Source organism: Taudactylus pleione, unplaced genomic scaffold (genome assembly GCF_031769625.1).
Source record: "Taudactylus pleione unplaced genomic scaffold, aTauple2 ptg000053l, whole genome shotgun sequence".
Taxonomy (NCBI): Eukaryota; Metazoa; Chordata; class Amphibia; order Anura; family Myobatrachidae; genus Taudactylus; species Taudactylus pleione.
This window is the reverse complement of record NW_028284455.1, coordinates 20,483,631-20,504,373: the sequence shown is the minus strand read 5'-3', so window position 1 is coordinate 20,504,373 and position 20,743 is coordinate 20,483,631. Positions and strand designations below refer to the sequence as shown.

Sequence of the window (20,743 nt, the reverse complement as noted above, 5' to 3'; positions counted from 1 at the left end):
CTTTAAAATAGAGAAGGAAAGTTCCTCAATCACACGGCTAAGGCTGAGAGAAGAACTGAGGATACATGCAGCTGTTTTTCCCGGCATACTGGCAGTGGTTTCCAAACCCTTAAATTTCATGGCATTTAGGGAAAACCGCCATTAGTAATGTAAACAAGAAGCACTCCATCACCTACAATAGCACACTGTGCTACATTACATCAGTCCCACTCTTCTAGGTAGCATCGGGTGCCTTCTGGTACCAAGGAAATACAATAAGCATGATGCCCCCATATGTTCTCTATAAAATATAGTGCCCATGCATGTGTGTTATTTAATAACAATAATGCCCTGTATGGTTGTTATTTAATAATAGTACCCCTGTATAGTTCTCGCATCTCAGAGACAGAGACCACTTTGGATTAGCTGGCTGTCTATTTCAAGTCAGGAGCTCAAAGGGGCAATAAGACTCAAAATAATACTACTGGTCAAAGATATTAATCTACGGGGGCAGTATCAGTTAATATTATACATACAGTACTATTAGTTAAAACCTGTGAGGAGGAACTATATTTTGGTAAACATTAGATGCACTAATTTTGATTTCTGAACATACGGGGACACTATTCTGTTTTATTTAGCTGGTACTCACTAGCCAGGAGTAACAGATGGGGCCCAATGTTACTTTGCATGCGTTTGGAGGTGCAATAACTCCATTGCATGAAATTAAATGCATTTTGAATGCATATATTCTGTGCTTAGTAAATTACCCTTTTAAATAGTAAAAATAAAATAGTAAAAAAAGAAAAAGAAAAGAAGGCGGCATAAAAATGGGTACAGCTGTTGTATGTAACATGTCTTGCCTATGTTAACTGTGTCCTTTAATAGCCTGTTTTCTTCATTGCAGGCTTCATCAAACCTCCATATAAACAGATAACATGTACTCTTACCTTGCACCCCTCGCATGCACTGACTCCATAATGATATCCAGATGACTTGTCCTGACACACAAAACAGGGTTTGTAAACTCGAGGAGGAGGGGGAGGGGATGGAGGACTCGGCACCAGCTCCTCGGAACTGGTACTTTGTGTTTCGATGGCTATAAAAATAAAAAAAAGAAGAGAGAACAATCTCCTTAGTAAAATGTGTATAAAACAAGTAACTTACACAGGCGTTATAATATTTTCACAGTCAATGATGGAAAAGGCTAATTAGCTTCAATGTAATTTATAAACACTAGTTTACAATTAATAAATTAGAACTGTGGGGTTCTAAATCCTGGAGCACTAATGTTTTCAATTGTTACATCAGGAATAAATGGCTGGAGATTGTTGCAAGTACACAGTTTACACTGAACCGTAGTCAATGGAATGGAGTGAATGGAGAGATGCTGCGACTTGTCCATCCAGGTGCTTGGACAATGGTTCAATGGAGCTCAAGTTCAACTTTGCTTTAATAATTCTTGTCTGGACAGCTCTGGATTCCAGACTTGCAGTAAGCAATCAGGAAGATACCAGTGAAAAGAAAGTGTTTCTATGATGTGCAGCCTGGAAAGAAAGCTGTCTTTCTGCTGTATAAACTGCTTATTTACTCCATGCACTTTGCTTTATGCAACTTGCTATCAATATTGTCTCTAGCGCAAGAACAGCGGGTAACAGATGAATGTGATACATAAGTGCTGCAAATACTTTGAAATAGTTAAATAAAGATTAGTGGAAATCCACATAATCCCGAGATCAAGGTAGTTTGCTCACAACCCTGTATTGTAGACTTCACTCACACAAATATCTCATTCATATTGGTGCAAAGAACATAGAACGGTTGACACAAGAAAGTAATCAACTAGTCACCTATACATTAAATAGAACAAAGTGAATGCCTCTCTCTATAAGTATAATGGTGCAATCACACTTAGGGGTAGATTACCTATGTCAAATTTTCATATTCAACAATGATCGGTGGCTTTGACGGACAGATTTCGAAAGACAATAGTAATGCTAAATCAGGCTAGTTTAGCATTAATTACTATAGCTGTTTGAAATCCATCAATCAAAGCCGCTGATCATTGGCGACTTTGAAAATCTGAAGGATAGCAAATGTACCCCTTATTGTGACTTTGACTAACCACCACCACCACTCAGTAGAAACTCAGGAGAGGCATATATGTAATAAATATGGTCAACAGAGGTAGCAATATGACTCATTTATACCTAAAGAATATGCATGGTATACATGGCACTGGTGGGTAGACCACACGCTAAAGAGGTCATGATGCTCACACACTATAGCTAATTTCCTCTGTATTACAAAGACATCAATATGGTAGGGTTGGACATAGAACATGTATCACAATAACATGTTTGGGATTCATTAATCACCACTTTTCTGACTGTGGGGGGATTTATAAAAAAGATTAGAGTCTGATATATAATTTCAGGGATGATTTAGTCCTGTATAGGCATTGAAATAATGTCCCAGCTCTCTTCACCCATGTTTCCCAGCATACCCAGGTCGGTAAGCAACATACTGGCTAATAGTAAGTTGGTAACCCCTCACCAGAAGTGCCTACCGGGCTGCTCACATTCACATTACTATATGGAACACATATGGGGGAAAGGGATCCCTTCACTATAGGAACTTAGTTCTTTTGTTTTGGTAATGTTTGCTGCTGTTAAGAGAGAGAGAGATTAATCCAGAAACCTCTCGTTGTATATCAAGAACAACAGATTTCTCATTGGCACAGGTTTTACCTGGTACAGTATAAATCAAATCAGTCCAGTGGTATGGAGTCAATATAACTTTATTGAAAGTACATAAAAGTGTACAGCTGATCTTGATCTCCACTTAGTACAATAAAGAACACACCCTTCATTTTGGAATGTAGAAATATCATAAACCTGTTTGCATTTCACAGACCCGCTGCCCGCTTCCTGGGTTATGCGGCTATAATTTTGTTGATAATTAGAATATATCCGTGCTGCAATTGTTATACAATGTGCCTCTTATGAATGCTGACTAACTTTATTGTACTAAATGAACACTGAGGCCAGATGTACACTTTTTATGAAACTGTAATACATATATATTGACCCCATACCACACCAAATCAACACAGGTTTCAAACTGACCGTTTCATAGTGTAATGAAATTTGGTATATTTTGATGCCTTGGGTGTGAAGATAAATTCAAAATCTTAGGCTGATACTGTATGTACACTGGTTTTGAAGTTATATTTTTTTTAACACAAAAATTAGCTATTAACATTTTTTTTTTAATTGCTTTTGCAGCTCACGTACAGTAATTGAGCTAGAGAGTTGGGCAAGGTCTCATTTTAAATCTCTTTTTATGTTCTTTCATATATGATATATGATATTAATTGAAAATAGAGAATGTAAGGTAGAATTTTTTTCAGGCATTCTGTTGACTTGATGCGGAATGACACAGGAATGGGATATCATATCCTTATTTTTTCCCCACTAATAGATAATTCAAACACCGTAAGTGGCTGTTATTAAAACATCAACAAAAAACACATTCCAGTATAATAATGATAATTATCATCATCACACTTAACAACCTTATTTTATGAGAATCAGTATTCCCTTGGGTATAAACCATTCATCACCCCTCAAGGGGAACATACAGAGCAATTTTTACGCAGTGTTATATAGAAATAAATAAACTATTTTGGTTTCAAATTAGAATTTCTATCGGCCATGTGCACTATTTTCAACATATTCCTTCTCACATCAAGACCAAAAGAACAGCTTCCTAATGTGACCCGGGGGAACACTGCAACGTGACATTCAATAGGAGCTGCACAATTCTTTGCAGCGCAGACATCTCAGTTTGGATACAAGGTCTTTATGGGGTAAAATTAACCAGCAAAACAGCATACACTTTTAACACTTCATGACCAAAATTAATTTATAATACTTGAAATCAAATGGGTATAATTTTTTTGTTTTATTATTAATATTCTTAGTCAATGCTAGTGAATTTTAAGCATTTTGTTAAAATCAGGCTCCAAATGCTTTGTTTTAATTAGCATAAAAATCTTCTTATTGATTGGGAGAAAAATAACTAATAAAGGGCCTGATTCAGACCCACTCGCGAGCGGCTGTCCGCTCGCAAGTGGGTCGATGTTATGCACTGAGCATGCGCACGACGGAGGGAGCTCCGTCGTGCGCATGCGCCAGACGCGACGAGCGAAGGAAAGTCCTTCGCTCGTTGTGTCCGATCAAAGGGGGCGTGCTGTCAATGTTGATTGACAGCACGCCCCCTTTGGTGGGCGTGCCTCCCTGACGGGGGCGTTCCCACGGGAACGCCTCCCGTCAGAAGCCGGCCCACTGACATCACTAGTGATGTCAGTGGGAGTGATTTTGGCTCTGATAGAGCCAAAATCACTCCGGAGCTTGCGGTTGAAAACCTCAACCGCAGGCTCCGGCTCGCAATTTCGATGGTCGCGATGGTCTCGACCATCGCGGCCATCACAAAGGACGCTCCATGAAAATGGAGCCCGGCCCTCATTCAGAGCGTGCGCTCTGCTCAGAGCGTACGGCTCTGAATGAGGGCCAAAGTCCATTAATAATCCCATACTTTGTTTCCTATAACTAGCAACGCCAGATATTAACTTAAAAGTTAAATCACAAGTTCTTGTTTTAGGTATGAAGATACTAAATACTGTATGTGTACTTTATACAAGGATGACACAGGCATTTTGTTTGCATTTCAAAACACTAATAAAAGGTCGGTCAAATGCAATTACATGTGGGTTTATTACTAGCAGACAGAATGCTGGTAAAAACACCAGAGGGTCTCGTCACATTTGTAACAGTGGTATCTGTTTACTAATATGCGATGGTAAGCATTTTTATCACTGCAATAAGCCATAGAACGTCACTGCTAAGAAATACTCAGTTCCCTAGCAATGTTGCACTTCCAGATTCACTTTTGCTGATGGTTCAGCATACTGTGTTCATTTTGAAAGCTGTGTGCTGGCAATCAAATTGGCAGAAACCAAATAATGTGGGAGGGTCCCACCACCATTACTGCATTAATTTGCAAAGGCCATTTGTGTTTTTTATACCTTTAAAAGTGGCATCTGTGAAGGTGTAAATCAGGTGATTCTTAGGTATGGCTAAACTGTAAACTATGTTTGAAGGTAATGTTTTATTGTGATTTTTTATTAACTTTACAACATATTAGACAGCAGTAAAATAAACTGAAGTTTTATATATATATATATATATATATATCACATTATGTGCATGCAGTGCGTCATACTTCCTACTTTTGAAAAAACATCTCATGGAGATTGTGAAAGCAGCACCTATGAGCGCAGCGGTAGACTGTACTGCTACATCTCAGAGGTGTGTCATAAGCCTGACTTACATCCACATGTAAACGAGCCCCAAAGCAGTTAGTAAGATCTACTTGTTGATGAAAACACACTGATACTTTTCAGAAAATGCAGGTAGCCATAGGAATCATTGTGCAAGTTAACCAATGCAGGGTAATGATACTAATGATCCCATTTTTTTATATAACAGCTTCATAATAGGGGTAAGGTGCAATCAGGGAGATTACTAGACTCTTCAGGGAGTCAGGGAGATTGCTGCTATTTTAGGGAGTCTCCCTGACAATCAGGGAGAGTTGGCAATTATGTGTCATGACCCGTGCAGTTTCTCTTCCCTGCCTGTGGTGTCGCTCTCTTCCTTGGTGCTTCAGCACTCTGGTCTGAGTATTAACTGGGTAATTAGTTGATACAGCAGCTGTGAGCTGCACCTGAACTTCCTATTTAGAGCAGCCACACAAGTTCCTGGTGCCAGTTCATCAAGTCAAGACTGCCTCAGTGTCTGCACTCCGGATCATACTTCCTGCTAGTATCTTTGTGTTTCCTGCTGTCTCCAGATCCTGGTCCTTGCAACCTAATATCACCTTGCTTCTCATGTAAGTTGTCTGGGACATTAATCTGCTTCACCAGAGCTCAGCCTTCCTGCTTTCCAGGACTTGCCCAGTTGTTGCTACCTGCTTCTTCTGACCACACCACATCTCCAATATTTCATTTATCAGTTATACAGGCCCCAGGGGAGTAGCGAGGGTGGTGCCAGTAGAGCATGAGCTCCGGGCACCAAAATGGACACAGGGCACCATCCAGAGTTCCGGAATTCATGGGGCGCTACATAGTATGATGGCCACCTGTTAGTTTTATCTTAGTTAGTTTGCTCTATAAATAAGTTGTGGATTTTTAAAAAATATTAGGAGACCTGGAATAATAATAATGGTGGTAGACATAACATGACATGGTTAGTAGTACTCACATTAATATAGGTGCAATGTATATTTGCGAAGTAGGAGCATAGCTGAGAAGGGAGGTTCCCATAGGTGTCCCCACTCCAGGGAAAGCTGCTTGGGGCAGTAATTGCAGTAATAAGCTGTGCTCCCTGTGGAATTTCACTGTAGCACATGTATTCTGCCAATGTAAGTTAAATGACCATAATATATAATACAATCTCCTCTATTGACTGATAGCAATGATTCAAAAGAGATAAAAGTTAGATCCTAGGTGCTATATATAAATAAAGCAGTGACAAGTTTGCTGTTTATTTATTCTAGTGTATATTAAGTTACTGCCTAATGGGACCTTATTTTACCTGCTTAACAGACTGCAATTACTATCCTGGACTGTGTTGCTATTGCTTTCCAGTGTGTTTGAAGAGGCATATTCTTTAGAGCTACTAGTGCCTTCCAGATTCTCTGCACTGCTCTGCAGCATTCTAGATCAGTGCCTCCAATCATCTGTTCTTACCTGTGCTTTCTGGTTTATCAAGTTCCTAGTGTACCTGCACTTTACAGTATATTCTGGACATTTCAGTCAACAATTTATTAGTCAATCAGGACTTTGTGTATCCATATCCCCTCATCCTAAGTTCTGTTTTTATACCCTGCATTATCCTGGACTGTATTATCATTGCATATCAGCTACTCAGAAATGCCTGTGAACATTGTTACCTGTTTGCTTATCTGCCTGCTTACATATTGCACCACACTGTATGACAATAATTCTTACTAATTCACCTTAATCAAAGTATTGTTTCCTGCAACTATGATCACACAGGGGAAACTCCACTTGAATCGTGACAGTATGAACTGGCCTATTAAATGCAATAGCAAGGAAGATAATTGCAGTCTGCCTGAAAGGGTTTTCTCACAGCCTGTTAACTCCTTAGATTCTGAGACATCATTTTCTTTAGATTCTGTTCGTCTAGAGATTTTCTAAGAAAAGCTGGACCACTTGCAAACTTTGTTATCTGGTATATTATTTATATTACCTGAATTTCAGAGGAGACTGGTGAACCCTAATAAAGTGGCTCCAGGAAAGGAGTTTTCTTGTGACACAGGAACTATGGGCCTGATTCAGACCCACTCGCGAGCGGCTGTCCGCTCGCAAGTGGGTCGATGGTCTGCACTGAGCATGCGCACGACGCGACGAGCGAAGGACTTTCCTTCGCTCGTTGTATCTGATCAAAGGGGGCATGCTGTCGATGTTGATCGACAGCACGCCCCCTTTGGTGGGCGTGCCGGGGCGTGCCTCCCTGACGGGGGCGTTCCCAAGGGAACGCCTACCGTCAGAAGCCGGCCCACTGACATCACTAGTGATGTCAGTGGGAGTGATTTTGGCTCTGATAGAGCCGAAATCACTCCGGGCCTTGCGGTTGAAAACCTCAACCGCAGGCTCCGGCTCGCAGTGGCGATGGTCGCAATGGTCACGACCATCGCGGCCATCAAACTGCACGCTCGTATAGGCTGTGGGTGGTGACCCACAGCTATACGAGTGTCCAGGAGGACGCTCCATAATTATGGAGGGCGGCCCTCATTCAGAGCGTGCGCTCTGCTCAGAGCGTACGGCTCTGAATGAGGGCCTATGTTTGTTCGGTGTACCTCTCCTACACAGACATAAGGCAGGTTTCAGAGTTTTCCTCACCCTAGTCTCTCAGAAACTGAATGCCAGCATCGTAGGTACAATAAACTTTGCTTGTATTGTGGGGGTCCAGGACATTTTATTCTAGCCTGTCCCATTCAGAAGCCTAGAAATGGAGTCAAAGTGCAACCCCAATCTTTAAGTACTATCTGTCCAGTAGCTTCGGTGCCTGCTGCTCTTGGTGGGGGTGTAAAGTTTTCCATTCCAGAAAGGTGCCCAGAGTCCGCAGTCTTAGGAGGATCTTCCGGTTTCAGTAAGTCAATAAACGGTCCCAAATATCTCTCTGAAAGAATGGCTTCAAGTTTACCAACCCACAAGGGTCCTCGAATGCCGCAGTGCCATTCCCAAGTTACAAATGTAAGTACACCAGCTGAAGTTCCATGCAATGCCATCGGTCCCAAAGCTGGTCTGCATTCTGCCAGTCCCGAGCCTGTCGCCCGAAGTGGGAGTCCCGAGCCTGTCGCCGCCAAGTGGGGGTCCGAAGTCTGCTTGTCCCAAGGAGGTGCTTCTGCCTGCCATTCCTGTAAGGCCTTTGAAGCCAGATTCATCTCACAAGAGTGTTAAAGCTCCAGAAAGGATATTGAGTGTCAAAGCCACAGGAGGGGTCTCAAAAACCAAAATCCAAAGAGGGGTCTCTAGAGCCTCAGCCCTAGAGGAAGTTTACAGTGCTTCAGGTCTTGAGGGGTCTTCAAGCGTCCAGCCCCAGGAGGGGTCTTTGAGGGTCCAGCGTGAAAGTAAAACTCTCACCATGTCATGGGATGAAGAGGGGAAAAAAGATGGGGAAGATTCTACAGTGAAAACTCAGATCAAACGGGCATTCAAGAGCCTCTCTGCTCACTACATCACTTGCCATGTAAACATGTTTCACATGACTCTTTGGAAACTGTGTAGAATAATAAGTCATTGATACCAGTGTGAAGAAACAAGCCAATAAAAGTGGTAATTCCCAAGTATGTTCTGGTTATAGCCTGAAAAAAATAATTTATGTTGTTTCACGGGATTGCTGCTATAACCAACACACATATTATACTTATTACAACTTTATATTTATTAAAGGACCAATGATCCCTTTTCAGATGTAAAACATTACACTATACACAATTCAGTGGTGACTCGATAGTCCACAGCAAATACCACTGCTTCTATCATCCAGTGTTTTAGAGACTAACATATCATTCACTCCTTTCACTTCCAATTGTCGAGATATTCATGGGTCATTAAAGGGCAGACAATTCTGCCCAGAATAGGTTATGGTTTGGGTGGACCTGTAGCAAGGCCTATAAGTGTGTGTCTGCCCTAGGAAGGATGGATATAAAGCATAAAAAATCTGCTGCTTCACCACTATGTATTGCATCCTAATAAGCTTTAATAAATGTAAAAATAATAATAACACTTTTACTTGTATAGCGTTTTTTCCATCAGTACTCAAAGTCGCTTTACAACATCAGAAACTAAGCACAGGGGTTTAGGGGCCTATGCATCTCCTATTAATTAATTTACACAAAAGCAGGTGAGAAATACAATTTTCACCTAATTTTGTAAAACGTAAGTGTCAGGGTTATTCATCATTCATGTAACGCAGGAGATATCAGATATCTCCTGGTTACAATGTGCATCGATAATTTCCACAGTCCCCATACTACAGTACTATACAGTCCCCATACTACAGTACTATACAGTCCCCATACTACAGTACTATACAGTCCCCATACTATAGTACTATAGAGTCCCCATACTATAGGGGTCAGCTGCGGTGGATGTCCTACAGCTGGCAGCTGGTGTGTCAGGGGGCGGGCCAAATCTCAGGCTGCAGTAGCAGCTTAGCCGAGTAGGTCCCCCGCACAGCAGCTGCAACAGGGGACCTACTCGGTGCAGCAGTTCTCAGCAAGAGGGGACTGCACAGTCTCCTACGGTGGCCACGGCGGGGGACTCAGTGCATCTAGCACGTCTCAGCAGGGGGGGGGGGAGGCGGCCGAGTGTGTAGCCGCCAGCTTTACAAGGAGGGAGTCGGGTGACAGATGCCGGCAGGGTTTGTTGGAGGGAGGGGAGCTCAGTCTCTCTTCACAGCCAGGCAGTGAAAACTGAATAGGGACAAGAGAAAATTCTCTCGCTTCCGATAAACTGCTTCGTAGAAACAGCAGTATTTCAAAAGTGATAGTTTAGGGCAGGAGGCATGATGAATGCCCCCTAAACTGTGTTTGAACTCGCAACAAGTTCAAACCATATTTATCACAAGTGAGAATTATGTTTTGATGAATCGGCCCCTTAGTATTACAGAAAAAAACAAAACGAAAACAGTCAACATAATAGGTATGCTGGATATAATGCTGGGTTGGTGGAGCCATTTTGGGTAATAACTGCCACAGTTTATATATTCAACTCACGAATGGTACCAGGCGAGGCAGCCATTTTGGGCGTACTACATAGGATAACCTGGGTGGAACAGGTAACGCTTACAAAGGTTGAGAAATTGACAGCATACTAAATCTAAGAGTTTACATAGCCAGCAGATCCAAATATCTTTAATCTCACCCTCGGGCATACCAGGTGAGGCAGCCATCTTGTGCTTAATATTAAGGTTACAGTGTGTAAGATACAAAGAACAAATATGGATCACTGAAACATGTGATATGCACTGCATGAACAGATCCACTAGTTGCTTATCCTGTTCAGGGCAGCAACATCTGAGGCAGCCATCTTGGGTGAACTGCGTAGGTTACATTTGGAAGGATGTGCAACTTGTAGAAGTATTACATCCAAATGGAAAAAATAAAAGGCTGCAGTAAAAATGGCAGTATTAATACAAGGGTGACAGCAAAATAATATCTGTGGAAAGGTTAATCTAAAACTTAAGAGGTAAAGATAACGAGTGATGTCACTTAGGGGCTGTTTCTCAGATGGGAGTAAAGCAAAAAAAAAAAGAAATAACTTTGCACCTTTGCAAAACCATTTTGCACTGCAGGTGGGTCAGATATTAGATGTGCAGAGAAAGATAGGTTTGAGAAGGATATGTCCTAGCTAAATTGTAAATTGCAGTGTTAATTGAAAGCTGTCCAGCATTTGTCGGCTGCATGCAGAAGAATATAAAATATAAAGAAATATATTTGCACCCCTTACACTGTAACATGGTGTGTCCAGTGCACACTTTTTTTGTTCTTTTTCTTTGCTTCCTACTTAGCCCCCCAATTTAAAGTTCTTAATAAAAGACAGAAAAAAAGTAGAAGTTCTGTCACATGGCAGCTATGATGTAAGAAATAGTATTCCTGGTGTGCAATATACTGACTAAAAGAAACAAACAAATTAGACTAAGAAGTGACCTTCATGATAACTGTATCCTATCTCAACCGGCCTGAGGCAAGTACAAAATGTGTCCTTTCAGTTGATCACCAGGTGCGTGACTATAAAGGTTCATGGATAAGTTTGAGATATAATTGATATTTGGTATGCACATATTTATATTATTATTATTGTCATTTATTTATATGGCGCCACAAGTGTTCCGCAGCGCCTTACAAGGTACATGAACAAATAAGTAACCAGTGACTTACAATACAATACAAAGCAGGACATGGACATGTATAATAAACATTGCTATATTAGCAACCTTTACGCCCACATAAGTAGCAGAGTGTTGGTTGCCCTAACGGGGAGTAATCACAGTAGGGAGAAGCACAAGAGGGTAGAGGGCCCTGCTCGAAAGAGCTTACATTCTTTAAATGTATATTATATTATTATACACCTTGATGAATAAGCACACAGGTTTTTACTACTGAGCTCTCTCTCTAGAATGACCTCCCTCTGATACACGTGATTGAAAGGACAAATGAATATATATATTCCCTTAACCTCTGCATGACCATATGGAGAGGTCACAAAGAAAAAATGAATAGAGTACAAGATGCCCTAAGCTTTGCTATTTCCTGGAACAACTTTATGATTACATCAAGTTTATGAATTTAATGGAAGTTGTCTTCAAATATGCGAGATACAAATACATTGGGGTGTGTTTCTACTATTTCAAAGTGTCAGTCTGTTATGGAAAAGTACAAGACATAACACAAAGCTCTGCCTGTGGAGTTATATATCATTCTGGCTGATGCAGTGTGTGGTATATTTAGTTTTACATATCTTAATAGTCTTCTCAAAATGAAAGCCTTGACATCTGCTCAGAAATTGGACTCTAGGAGATATAAAGACAGATCACAGAGGGAGCTGATTGATCACTTAAAGAAATATATGGTTTCCAACACCTCCCGTTGATCCTGTAACTCGCACTCCCTTACTACCTGCAGGCATAAGCTGCATGCATAGCCAGCCCTCTGTGTAGTTGCTGAAAACACATCATAAGTGCTGAAATAAGAACATTCTGAAACGCACAACATGTTGACGCATTCCACTCCCTCAGTGGAACGAGAGGAGCCCAATCTCTTTTTCTGTGTTATGTGTGTCAACAAATTCCTCCCTAACTCCTGTGTTATGTCCATATCACCAGCCTTAACACTCTTCACATACTGAGGGAAAAATGTCAGCAATGTACATTTTGCACAGATTAAAAAAAAACTAGAGGGAAAACTGGTGAGTTGACAGAAAAACAAAACAGGTTTCTTTATGGCATTCGTCTAGGTAGATTACTAGGCACTTAACGCAAACATCAGGCAAGAAATCCTGGAACAATAGCCCTCTTGACAATTCTCAACATGCCTGGCATGTTTCTTCTGAGGTTAATTAAAGTAGAAGATAGCTCTGAAAGGGTTAATAAGGTGCGGCACGTTGGGAGCAAGCTTGTTTTCAGTACTGTAGGTCCACGTTGGTACACTTAGTCAGTCCTGTTTGTTCCTGATTAGCAGCAGCAGGATTTCCCTACAATATCTGTTTTATTTTTTAGCAGCCACATGGGATGAAACATGTACTGTATTTTAATATATGGTCTGGGCAGCTGAGCTTTAAACTTAAAGGAGTTGTAAAGCAAAAGGCATTTCCTGCATAGCCTAGGGGGATTACGAGCAATGAGCTCAGAATCCCTGGTGGGAAGGAGCAATTTGAGCTAATTAGGGTGAATAACAGAGTTGCCTTGGTCAATGCATTCTCTTAGCCCTCATTTTTGTTGGCACCAAAAGAAGCCGGTGTGGACTCTCTATTCTTTTAGTGTGTATGTATACACTTCTGCAGTGCATGGCGCACAGCTCACAGGCATTAGGCAGAAAGTCAAAGGAAACGCCAAAGTTCAACCAGAGTACAAGTAATTAGAACCAGATTCTCTGCTGCTTAAATGTGCAGTGCATTGTGTGAGTTATTTATATGACACCAACTATATATTATACACATTAAAAGTATATCACAAAAATTAGCTTCTCTTCTGTCTAGTGCAGTTTAAGAAAAGTTATGTACTTAGGAAAATCTGTTATTCTTAGAATGTTCCTTCCATGTCATAGCAGACAGGTTTCTAAAGCTCCAGAGTAATATATCCGAACGTTTAGCACTACATCAAGTCTGGAAATGCACATAGTTTTACAGAACAGTGAAGTCATGTTTTGGTCTGCGAGCACAGTATGAGATTTGGAGTTGGTTACAAGGGAAAGGTGTTACAAGGAGGACTGCCAGCCTTGACTTAGCAGTAACCTAGCCATAACCCCCAGGGGAGGGTACATGACCCGGTCACACTGGATGCTGACTGGGAACTGTTGCCGTCCTATGAATTCCTGCTATTCTCACCAAATCCATGCAACAGGTGCAGATCATAAGAATGTCACAAAAGAAACAAAATTATATAGTAGCTAAAGGCTTTGATTTTACGTTCTTGCAGCTAGGTTTGAGAAACTCAAGGACGAGAGCTTCAGGTCAGTGACTGCAGGCACAAATATAAAAATAGTTTTTATGCACCTAACTCAGGGGGTGATTCAGCTTCGGACGGAATTGCAAAGCTGCACGCAGGCAGCTTTGCAATTCCGTCCTTGCTAATATGTAAATGCAGCATGAGGTGTGTGACACCTCCTGCTGCGTTTGCGATGCCAGCACTGCGTCAGAGGTGGCAGGCTGGGATCACCATCGCAGTCATCGGTTTACTCAGGCTGGTCAGCTTGCAAGACCAGGAGAATGCATCTGTAGACGCAGTTTCTGGCCTTGCCACTCCCGAAAAATGGGGCCAACACCCCCATTTCCCGGAAAGCCAACCGTCCTCACCCCCGCCCCTTAAATGTGTCTGCCTGTCAATCAGGCAGAGGCATAGAAGTGTTTGCGTGCGATCATACAGGACCCATTCAGCACATTCGCAGAAGGGGTCCTGTGCACGTGAAGATTCCTTATAATTGGGTGTCTGTGTTCAGCATTGCACATATGTGCAATGATAAATCAGGCCCTCAAAGGTTAAATGATGCTCACATAATCGCAAACAATTGAAATTTCCAGAGAGACTTGATGCTGCACACATTGTAGGCAACTACATATCCTTAATACCAAATCATAGTCTTAATTCAATATTAATCCATATAATCCTTTATTCCCAGTATCCAATGATCCAATATGCTTATATATGTATATATTAAATAAAGAAATAAAATAACAATAAAAAATCGTATCTTTTCCATATATTAACTGTGTCTAATACCGGTATACAAGACTCACACACATAACAATAAAAACATGAATTCTCAGTAAAATAGTACACTCCCAGAATAAACTGATACATAGATTTCTGTACAAAATGATCATATACAGGGCCGCCATCAGAAGGGGACTGCCTGGACTGGAGTCCCGGGCCCGGACACTGGCAGAACAGAAGGGGGCCCACGCCTGCTCCTACCCCCGATGCACAGCCTGCACTACCCCCCACCTCCCCTGATTCAGCATCTGAATGCAATGGGGGCTGAGACAATGCGGTAAGCCCCACCCCCATACACACACAAATCTCGTCATTGCAGAGGGGCCGGGGCCTAATAACACAAGGTACCTGTTCTCATTAGCAACCCCCCGTTGCATCTAAATGTAAGTCATAAGTATGCATGTGTTTTAGCATGTGTATGTATGTACCGTATATACTCGAGTATAAGCTGACCCGAATATAAGCCGAGGTACCTACTTTTACCCCAAAAAACTGGGAAAACTTATTGACTCGAGTATAAGCCTAGTGTGGGAAATGGCAGCAGCTGGTACTGCCCCCAGTAGTAATTCCCCCTGGTTGTGCCCCCAGTAGTAATCCCTCCTGGTAGTACCCCCAGTGGTAATCCCCCCTTTTAGTGCCCCCTGTAGTAATCCCCCACTGGTAGTGCCCCCTGTAGTAATCCTGCCCTGCTAGTTCCCACAGTGGTAATCCCCCCTTTTAGTGCCCCCTGTAGTAATCCCCCCCTGTAGTAATCCCCCCCTGGTAGTGCCCCCTGTAGTAATCCCCCCCTGGTAGTTCCCCCAGTGGTAATCCCCCCTTTTAGTGCCCCCTGTAGTAATCGCCCCCTGATAATGCCCCCTGTAGTAATCGCCCCCTGGTAGTGCCCCCTGTAGTAATCGCCCCCTAGTAGAAAGAGACGTAATAAGAATAAAAAAAAATAAACACTTACCTGAAACTCCCGCTCCTGGTCCCGCCGCTGTCCGCTCTTCCGGCCGCTTTGCTTGGGAGAGACGTTGTCATGACGACGTGTCTCCCATCACCCACTGCGGGAGCCGGAAGATGGCTCCCGCAGTGGGAGCAGCAGCAGCCACTGAGAGTCTGGCAAACACGCAGCTGCCGGCTCCGGCGGCTGTGTGTTTGGCAGTGTGTAGCGCTGACCGAACTCCGTCCGGTCAGCGCTACACTTCACTCGAGTATAAGCCGAGGGGGTACTTTTTTAGAACATTTTTTGTGCTGAAAAACTCGGCTTATACTCGAGTATATACGGTATGTGTCTGTATGTATGTGTTAGTGTGTATATATTGTGGCAGTATCACCAGAGAGGGCACTGGTGAGCAGCAGACTCTGTGTGGGGCAGGGGAGATCCACCCACACAGACTAGAAAGGCATTGTGGGAAGATACCTAATGGCTGCCGAGGGAACTCAGTCCAGGGAGGACTGAGGCAGACCAGTCAGACAGAGCTCACTGTACTAGCTAGCGAACTCTGGGACTGAGCTATGGTACCTGCAAGGAAGCAGGCCAGACTGTGAGAGGCGGCAGCCAACAAGCTAAGGAAGCTATACCAGGCCAGGAGGCCAGTGTCCAGTCCTGCATGTGGCAGGAAAGACCACAAATCTCAGAGACTGTGAGGGACTTTCATGAAGAGTAGCTGCTTCTGTAGAGAGGGTTCAAGAAGTGAGCTAGTGCCCTAAACAAGGGCTAGGTTTGTTTATTATTTTTCTGTTTCCTGATTTCACATGCTGGAAGTAAAGCAGCACTTATGTTTATTTAACTGGAATGCTACGTGTGGACTCTAATTCTGCACCTACTCACTGCACCACTGACCCCAGTCTACCGAGCTAATTAACCCCAAGTATCACAATATGTTAGTGTGTATATATGTGCATATATGTGTTAGTTTATATGTGTATGTATGTATGTTAGTGTGTATATGTTAGTGTGTGTATACTGTATATGTGTTAAGGTGTATATATGTGTGTTATATATAATATATACGTTTGCTATATACTGTATATATTGTGTTTATCCTGCGTTTGCTCCTGCCCTTGTTCAATAAAATATATTTTTTCCTTTGGAGTTGGTGCGTGTGACATCATGACATCATGCCGCGCCGCTGGAAGGAAGAGGCCAGAGGAGCCACGGCGTGTGAGGTGCAGCGCCAACCAGACCTGGAGGAGAAGAAGCCAGAAGGAAGGAGCATTCTTCAAGGTGATAAGGTAAGTCATGACTCATGAGACTTAGCGGGGGAAGGGCGGCCCAGGGGGCCCTGCCTATTTGTCAGTCCTGGGCCCCACAATTTCTAATGGCAGCGCTGATCATATATAGCTGTAAAATTCCAAGCTGCGGATAGCACTTAAGTGTACTCCACTATAGCGCTTCAGTCAATATTCCTAGTACTCATGACCATATTTCCAGTCCCCCGGTATATAGGACAATGCATGTACAGTCAGATCCATAAATATTGGGACATTGACAGAATTTTCAGATTTTGGCCTCTATTCACCACCACAATGGTTTTGAAATGAAACAAACAAGATGTGCTTTAACTGCAGACTTTCAGATTTAATTTGAGGGTAATTACATCCAAATCAGGTGAACGGTGTAGGAATTACAATGGTTTCTATATATGCCTCCCACTTTTTAAGGGGCCAACAGTAATGGGACTATCAACTCAAAAGCTATTTTATGGACAGGTGTGGGCTATTCCCTTGTTATTTCATTATCAATTAAGCAGGTAAAAGGTCTGGAGTTGATTCTAGGTGTGACATTTGCATTTGGAATCAGTTGCTGTCGACTCTCAATATGAGATCCAAAGAGCTGTCACTATCAGTGAAGCAAGCCATCATTAGGCTGAAAAATCAAAACAAACCCATCAGAGAGATAGCAAAAACATTAGGTGTGGCCAAATCAACTGTTTGGAACATTCTTAAAAAGAAAGAACGCACCGGAGAGCTCAGCAACACCAAAAGACCCGGAAGACCACGAAAAACAACTGTGGTGGATGACAGAAGAATTATTTTCCTGGTGAAGGAAAACCCCTTCACAACAGTTGGCCAAATCAAGTACACTCTCCAGGAGGTAGGTGCATATGTGTAAAAGTCAACAATCAAGAGAAGACTTCACAAGAGTAAATATAGAGGGTTCACCACAAGATGCAAACCATTGGTGAGCCACAAAAACAGGAAGACCAGATTAGAGTTTGCCAAACAACATTTCTGGAACAACAGTTCTGGAACAACATCCTATTGACAGATGAGACAAAGATCAACTTGTACCAGAGTGATGGGAAGAGAAAGAAAGGAACTGCTCATGATCCAAAACATACCACCTCATCAGTGAAGCATGGTGGTGATAGTTTCATGGCGTAGGCATGGCTGCCAATGGAACTGGTTCCCTTGTATTTATTGATGATGTGACTGCTGAGAAAAACAGCAGAATGAATTCTGAAGTGTTTCGGGCAATATTATATGCTCATATTCAGTCAAATGCTTCAGAACTCATTGGACGGCGCTTCACAGTGCAGATGGACAATGACCCGAAGCATACTGCAAAAGCAACCAAAGAGTTTTTTAAGGCTAAAAAGTGGAATGTTATGCAATGGCCAAGTCAATCCCCTGACCTGAATCCGATTGATCATGCATTTCACTTGATGAAGACAAAACTGAAGGGAAAATGCCCCAAGAACAAGCAGGAACTGAAGACATTTGCAGCAGAGGCCTGGCAGAGCATCACCAGGGATGAAACCCAGCGTCTAGTGATGTCTATGCATTCCAGACTTCAGGCTGTAATTTCCTGCAAAGGATTTGCAACAAAGTATTAAAAAGTGAAAGTTAGATTTAGGATTGTTTAGTTTGTTCCATTACTTTTGGCCCCTTAAAAAGTGGGAGGCACATATAGAAACCGTTGTAATTCCTACACCGTTCACCTGATTTGGATGTAATTACCCTCAAATTAAATCTGAAAGTCTGCATTTAAAGCACATCTTGTTTGTTTAATTTTAAAGCCATTGTGGTGGTGAATAGAGGCCAAAATATGAAAATTCTGTCAATGTCCCAATATTTATGGACCTGACTGTATGTCTCCTGTGACCAGCTGTGAATAATGTTCCCCGTTGGTATCCGTCTCTAATCCATAACTTCAATGCTGAAAATATAGAATGGTACCTGAGGTCCGGAACCGACACCCTGGTCTGTGGTCCAAGAAGTCTTCGGCTGTTTTGTAAATCCCCCGTGTCCGCGGTGTCCGTTATACTGGGGGCAGTGGTATCTGTCACATCTGCTGGCAAACCTCAACCATTATATATTGTTTGAGGGGTCAAAAACAACTAGGGAAATATTCAATTAGCCACAAAGGGGATGAGTTGCCGTTGCAATAGAGTGGAAACACCGGCAACAGTACGGGAAATCATCCCCCTTCCCAGCCAAATTGTCCCGGTCCAAACTCACACTTTGTTGTATGTAGCCCTATAGCTGCGAACAAAAAGCCAAGAGTCTAGAGCTACAGTAAGTGTGGCACATAGCCGTGCCTTACTCACACTGCAACGGGACTAGCGTCTAACAGAATTCTCCCCTTAATGTTTGTTGTATGGGACAATAAAAATTCTGAATGTACTAGCGACCCGCCCCAGCTTCGGCCGGGAGCAAATTTGAATTTACAGCAATAGTCTTTTTTAGCCGAAGTCTTGTAGACAGCATTAGTCGTTTTTCCTCCTGATGTCAACACAAAAAAACATTTTGTTTTGACACGCAAAAGGGCCACAGTCTCCACTTATGTCAACTCCAACCACCCTGTGCTTTGTTTAGTGTCATGCGAAAGCAGACTCTTACCGGGAATTGGACTCATTTGAAATTAAATAATTGTTTTCACATAGATGAAATAGGAACAGTAAAAAAATATATCTTTAACGGTTTAAGCAGCAAAAGCTCTCGGACGTCAGTTTTTTTCATTGACTTGCTTCATTAAAATCACCACTGCTCAGCTCCCTTTTGTCATCCATTAATGTGTCATACACCTAAACCTTCCTCAACAAATGCTCTATAGAATAGTGAAAACTGCATCAAAATCCGTCCAGTGGTTCTCGAGATTAGCCCAAACAGACAGACAGACACCAATCAGGTACTTTATTTTATACTATTCATAGCTTAAGGCAGGGGGGCGCGGCAAATCAATAGGTGATTATATTAAGACAGCAATATAATTGTAACATTATAGTAAAGGGGGTAATACTGTATTATTTATTAACTCAATTATGGGGCCTCTGATGGTGAAGTATTGAACTCGCTGCGAGATATACTTAAGTATACAACTTGCAGCGGGGGATAGATTACACCGGAAAAATTAATCATTGCTCCGGTGCAGGGACAGCTGCTCCGAAAAGCAGCTATCCCCTTGGTTAGTATCGCAGATACAGAAGTAGCTGTGTGACTTACCTCCTCCTCCTCGTCCCGGCTACAGCCGTCGGGGAGTAGTGAGGAGGCGGTGGAGAGATCTGCTTAGATCCCTCTTCGCATCCCATAGGAAGGAGCAGGGATCCGAGAACAAGTATCGTCTGAAGATGGCACTTGTTCTTTTTCGGACCCCTGATGATGAATAGCCCGGTAACTAAAATATGCGGAAACTAGTGTTTCTACATGGTTACTGGGCATTTATTGTTTGATGAATAGGCCCCAATGTCTTCTGAGAGTAGTATATATAGGTGAGAGTAGGATAAACTCTAAAAATTAGAAGTTTTGAATGAGAGTTTTAAAGTGTTGGTTGCCTTACAACTAGCCAATTGTGGCATCTGCTACTACATTTTCATGTTGAGAGCTAGCGGGGCTTGCTGGGACTTGTAATCCCGTGACAGGCGGAGACCCACAGATTAACTACCTTCACTTTAAATAAAAATACCACAGAAGGAGTATTATATAGTCACAGCTCTGCATCACTGTCAGCCAATCTGTGGTCATTTGGAGGATAAGCAAAAACATCTTTACATAAATATTCAAGGAAATAACTGATGTGGGCTGTATAGCTATTTAATCTGGATGACAACTCGCACATTAGCACTTCTAAGGAACCCTGCAAAAAGAACAAAAGGAATTTATCAAGCATCACCTTCTGAGACTATATTCTCAAGGGCTTCTTATACTGAATAACCAATTCATGCTAACAGAAAAAGGGAAACACTTCCTAACTGTGC

General features: G+C 42.3%; 1 protein-coding gene across 4 annotated transcripts in view; it reads right to left on the bottom strand.

Annotated features, from left to right (window-relative positions):
• Positions 1 to 20,743, bottom strand: part of RARB (retinoic acid receptor beta) — a 941,440-nt gene that overhangs the window by 197,978 nt on the left and 722,719 nt on the right. For all 4 annotated transcript variants that reach the window (XM_088462736.1, XM_088462739.1, XM_088462737.1 and 1 more), the window contains one exon: positions 930 to 1,078. In XM_088462736.1, coding sequence (XP_088318862.1) covers positions 930 to 1,078 — 149 coding nt within the window. The remainder of the gene's footprint in view (positions 1 to 929; positions 1,079 to 20,743) is intronic.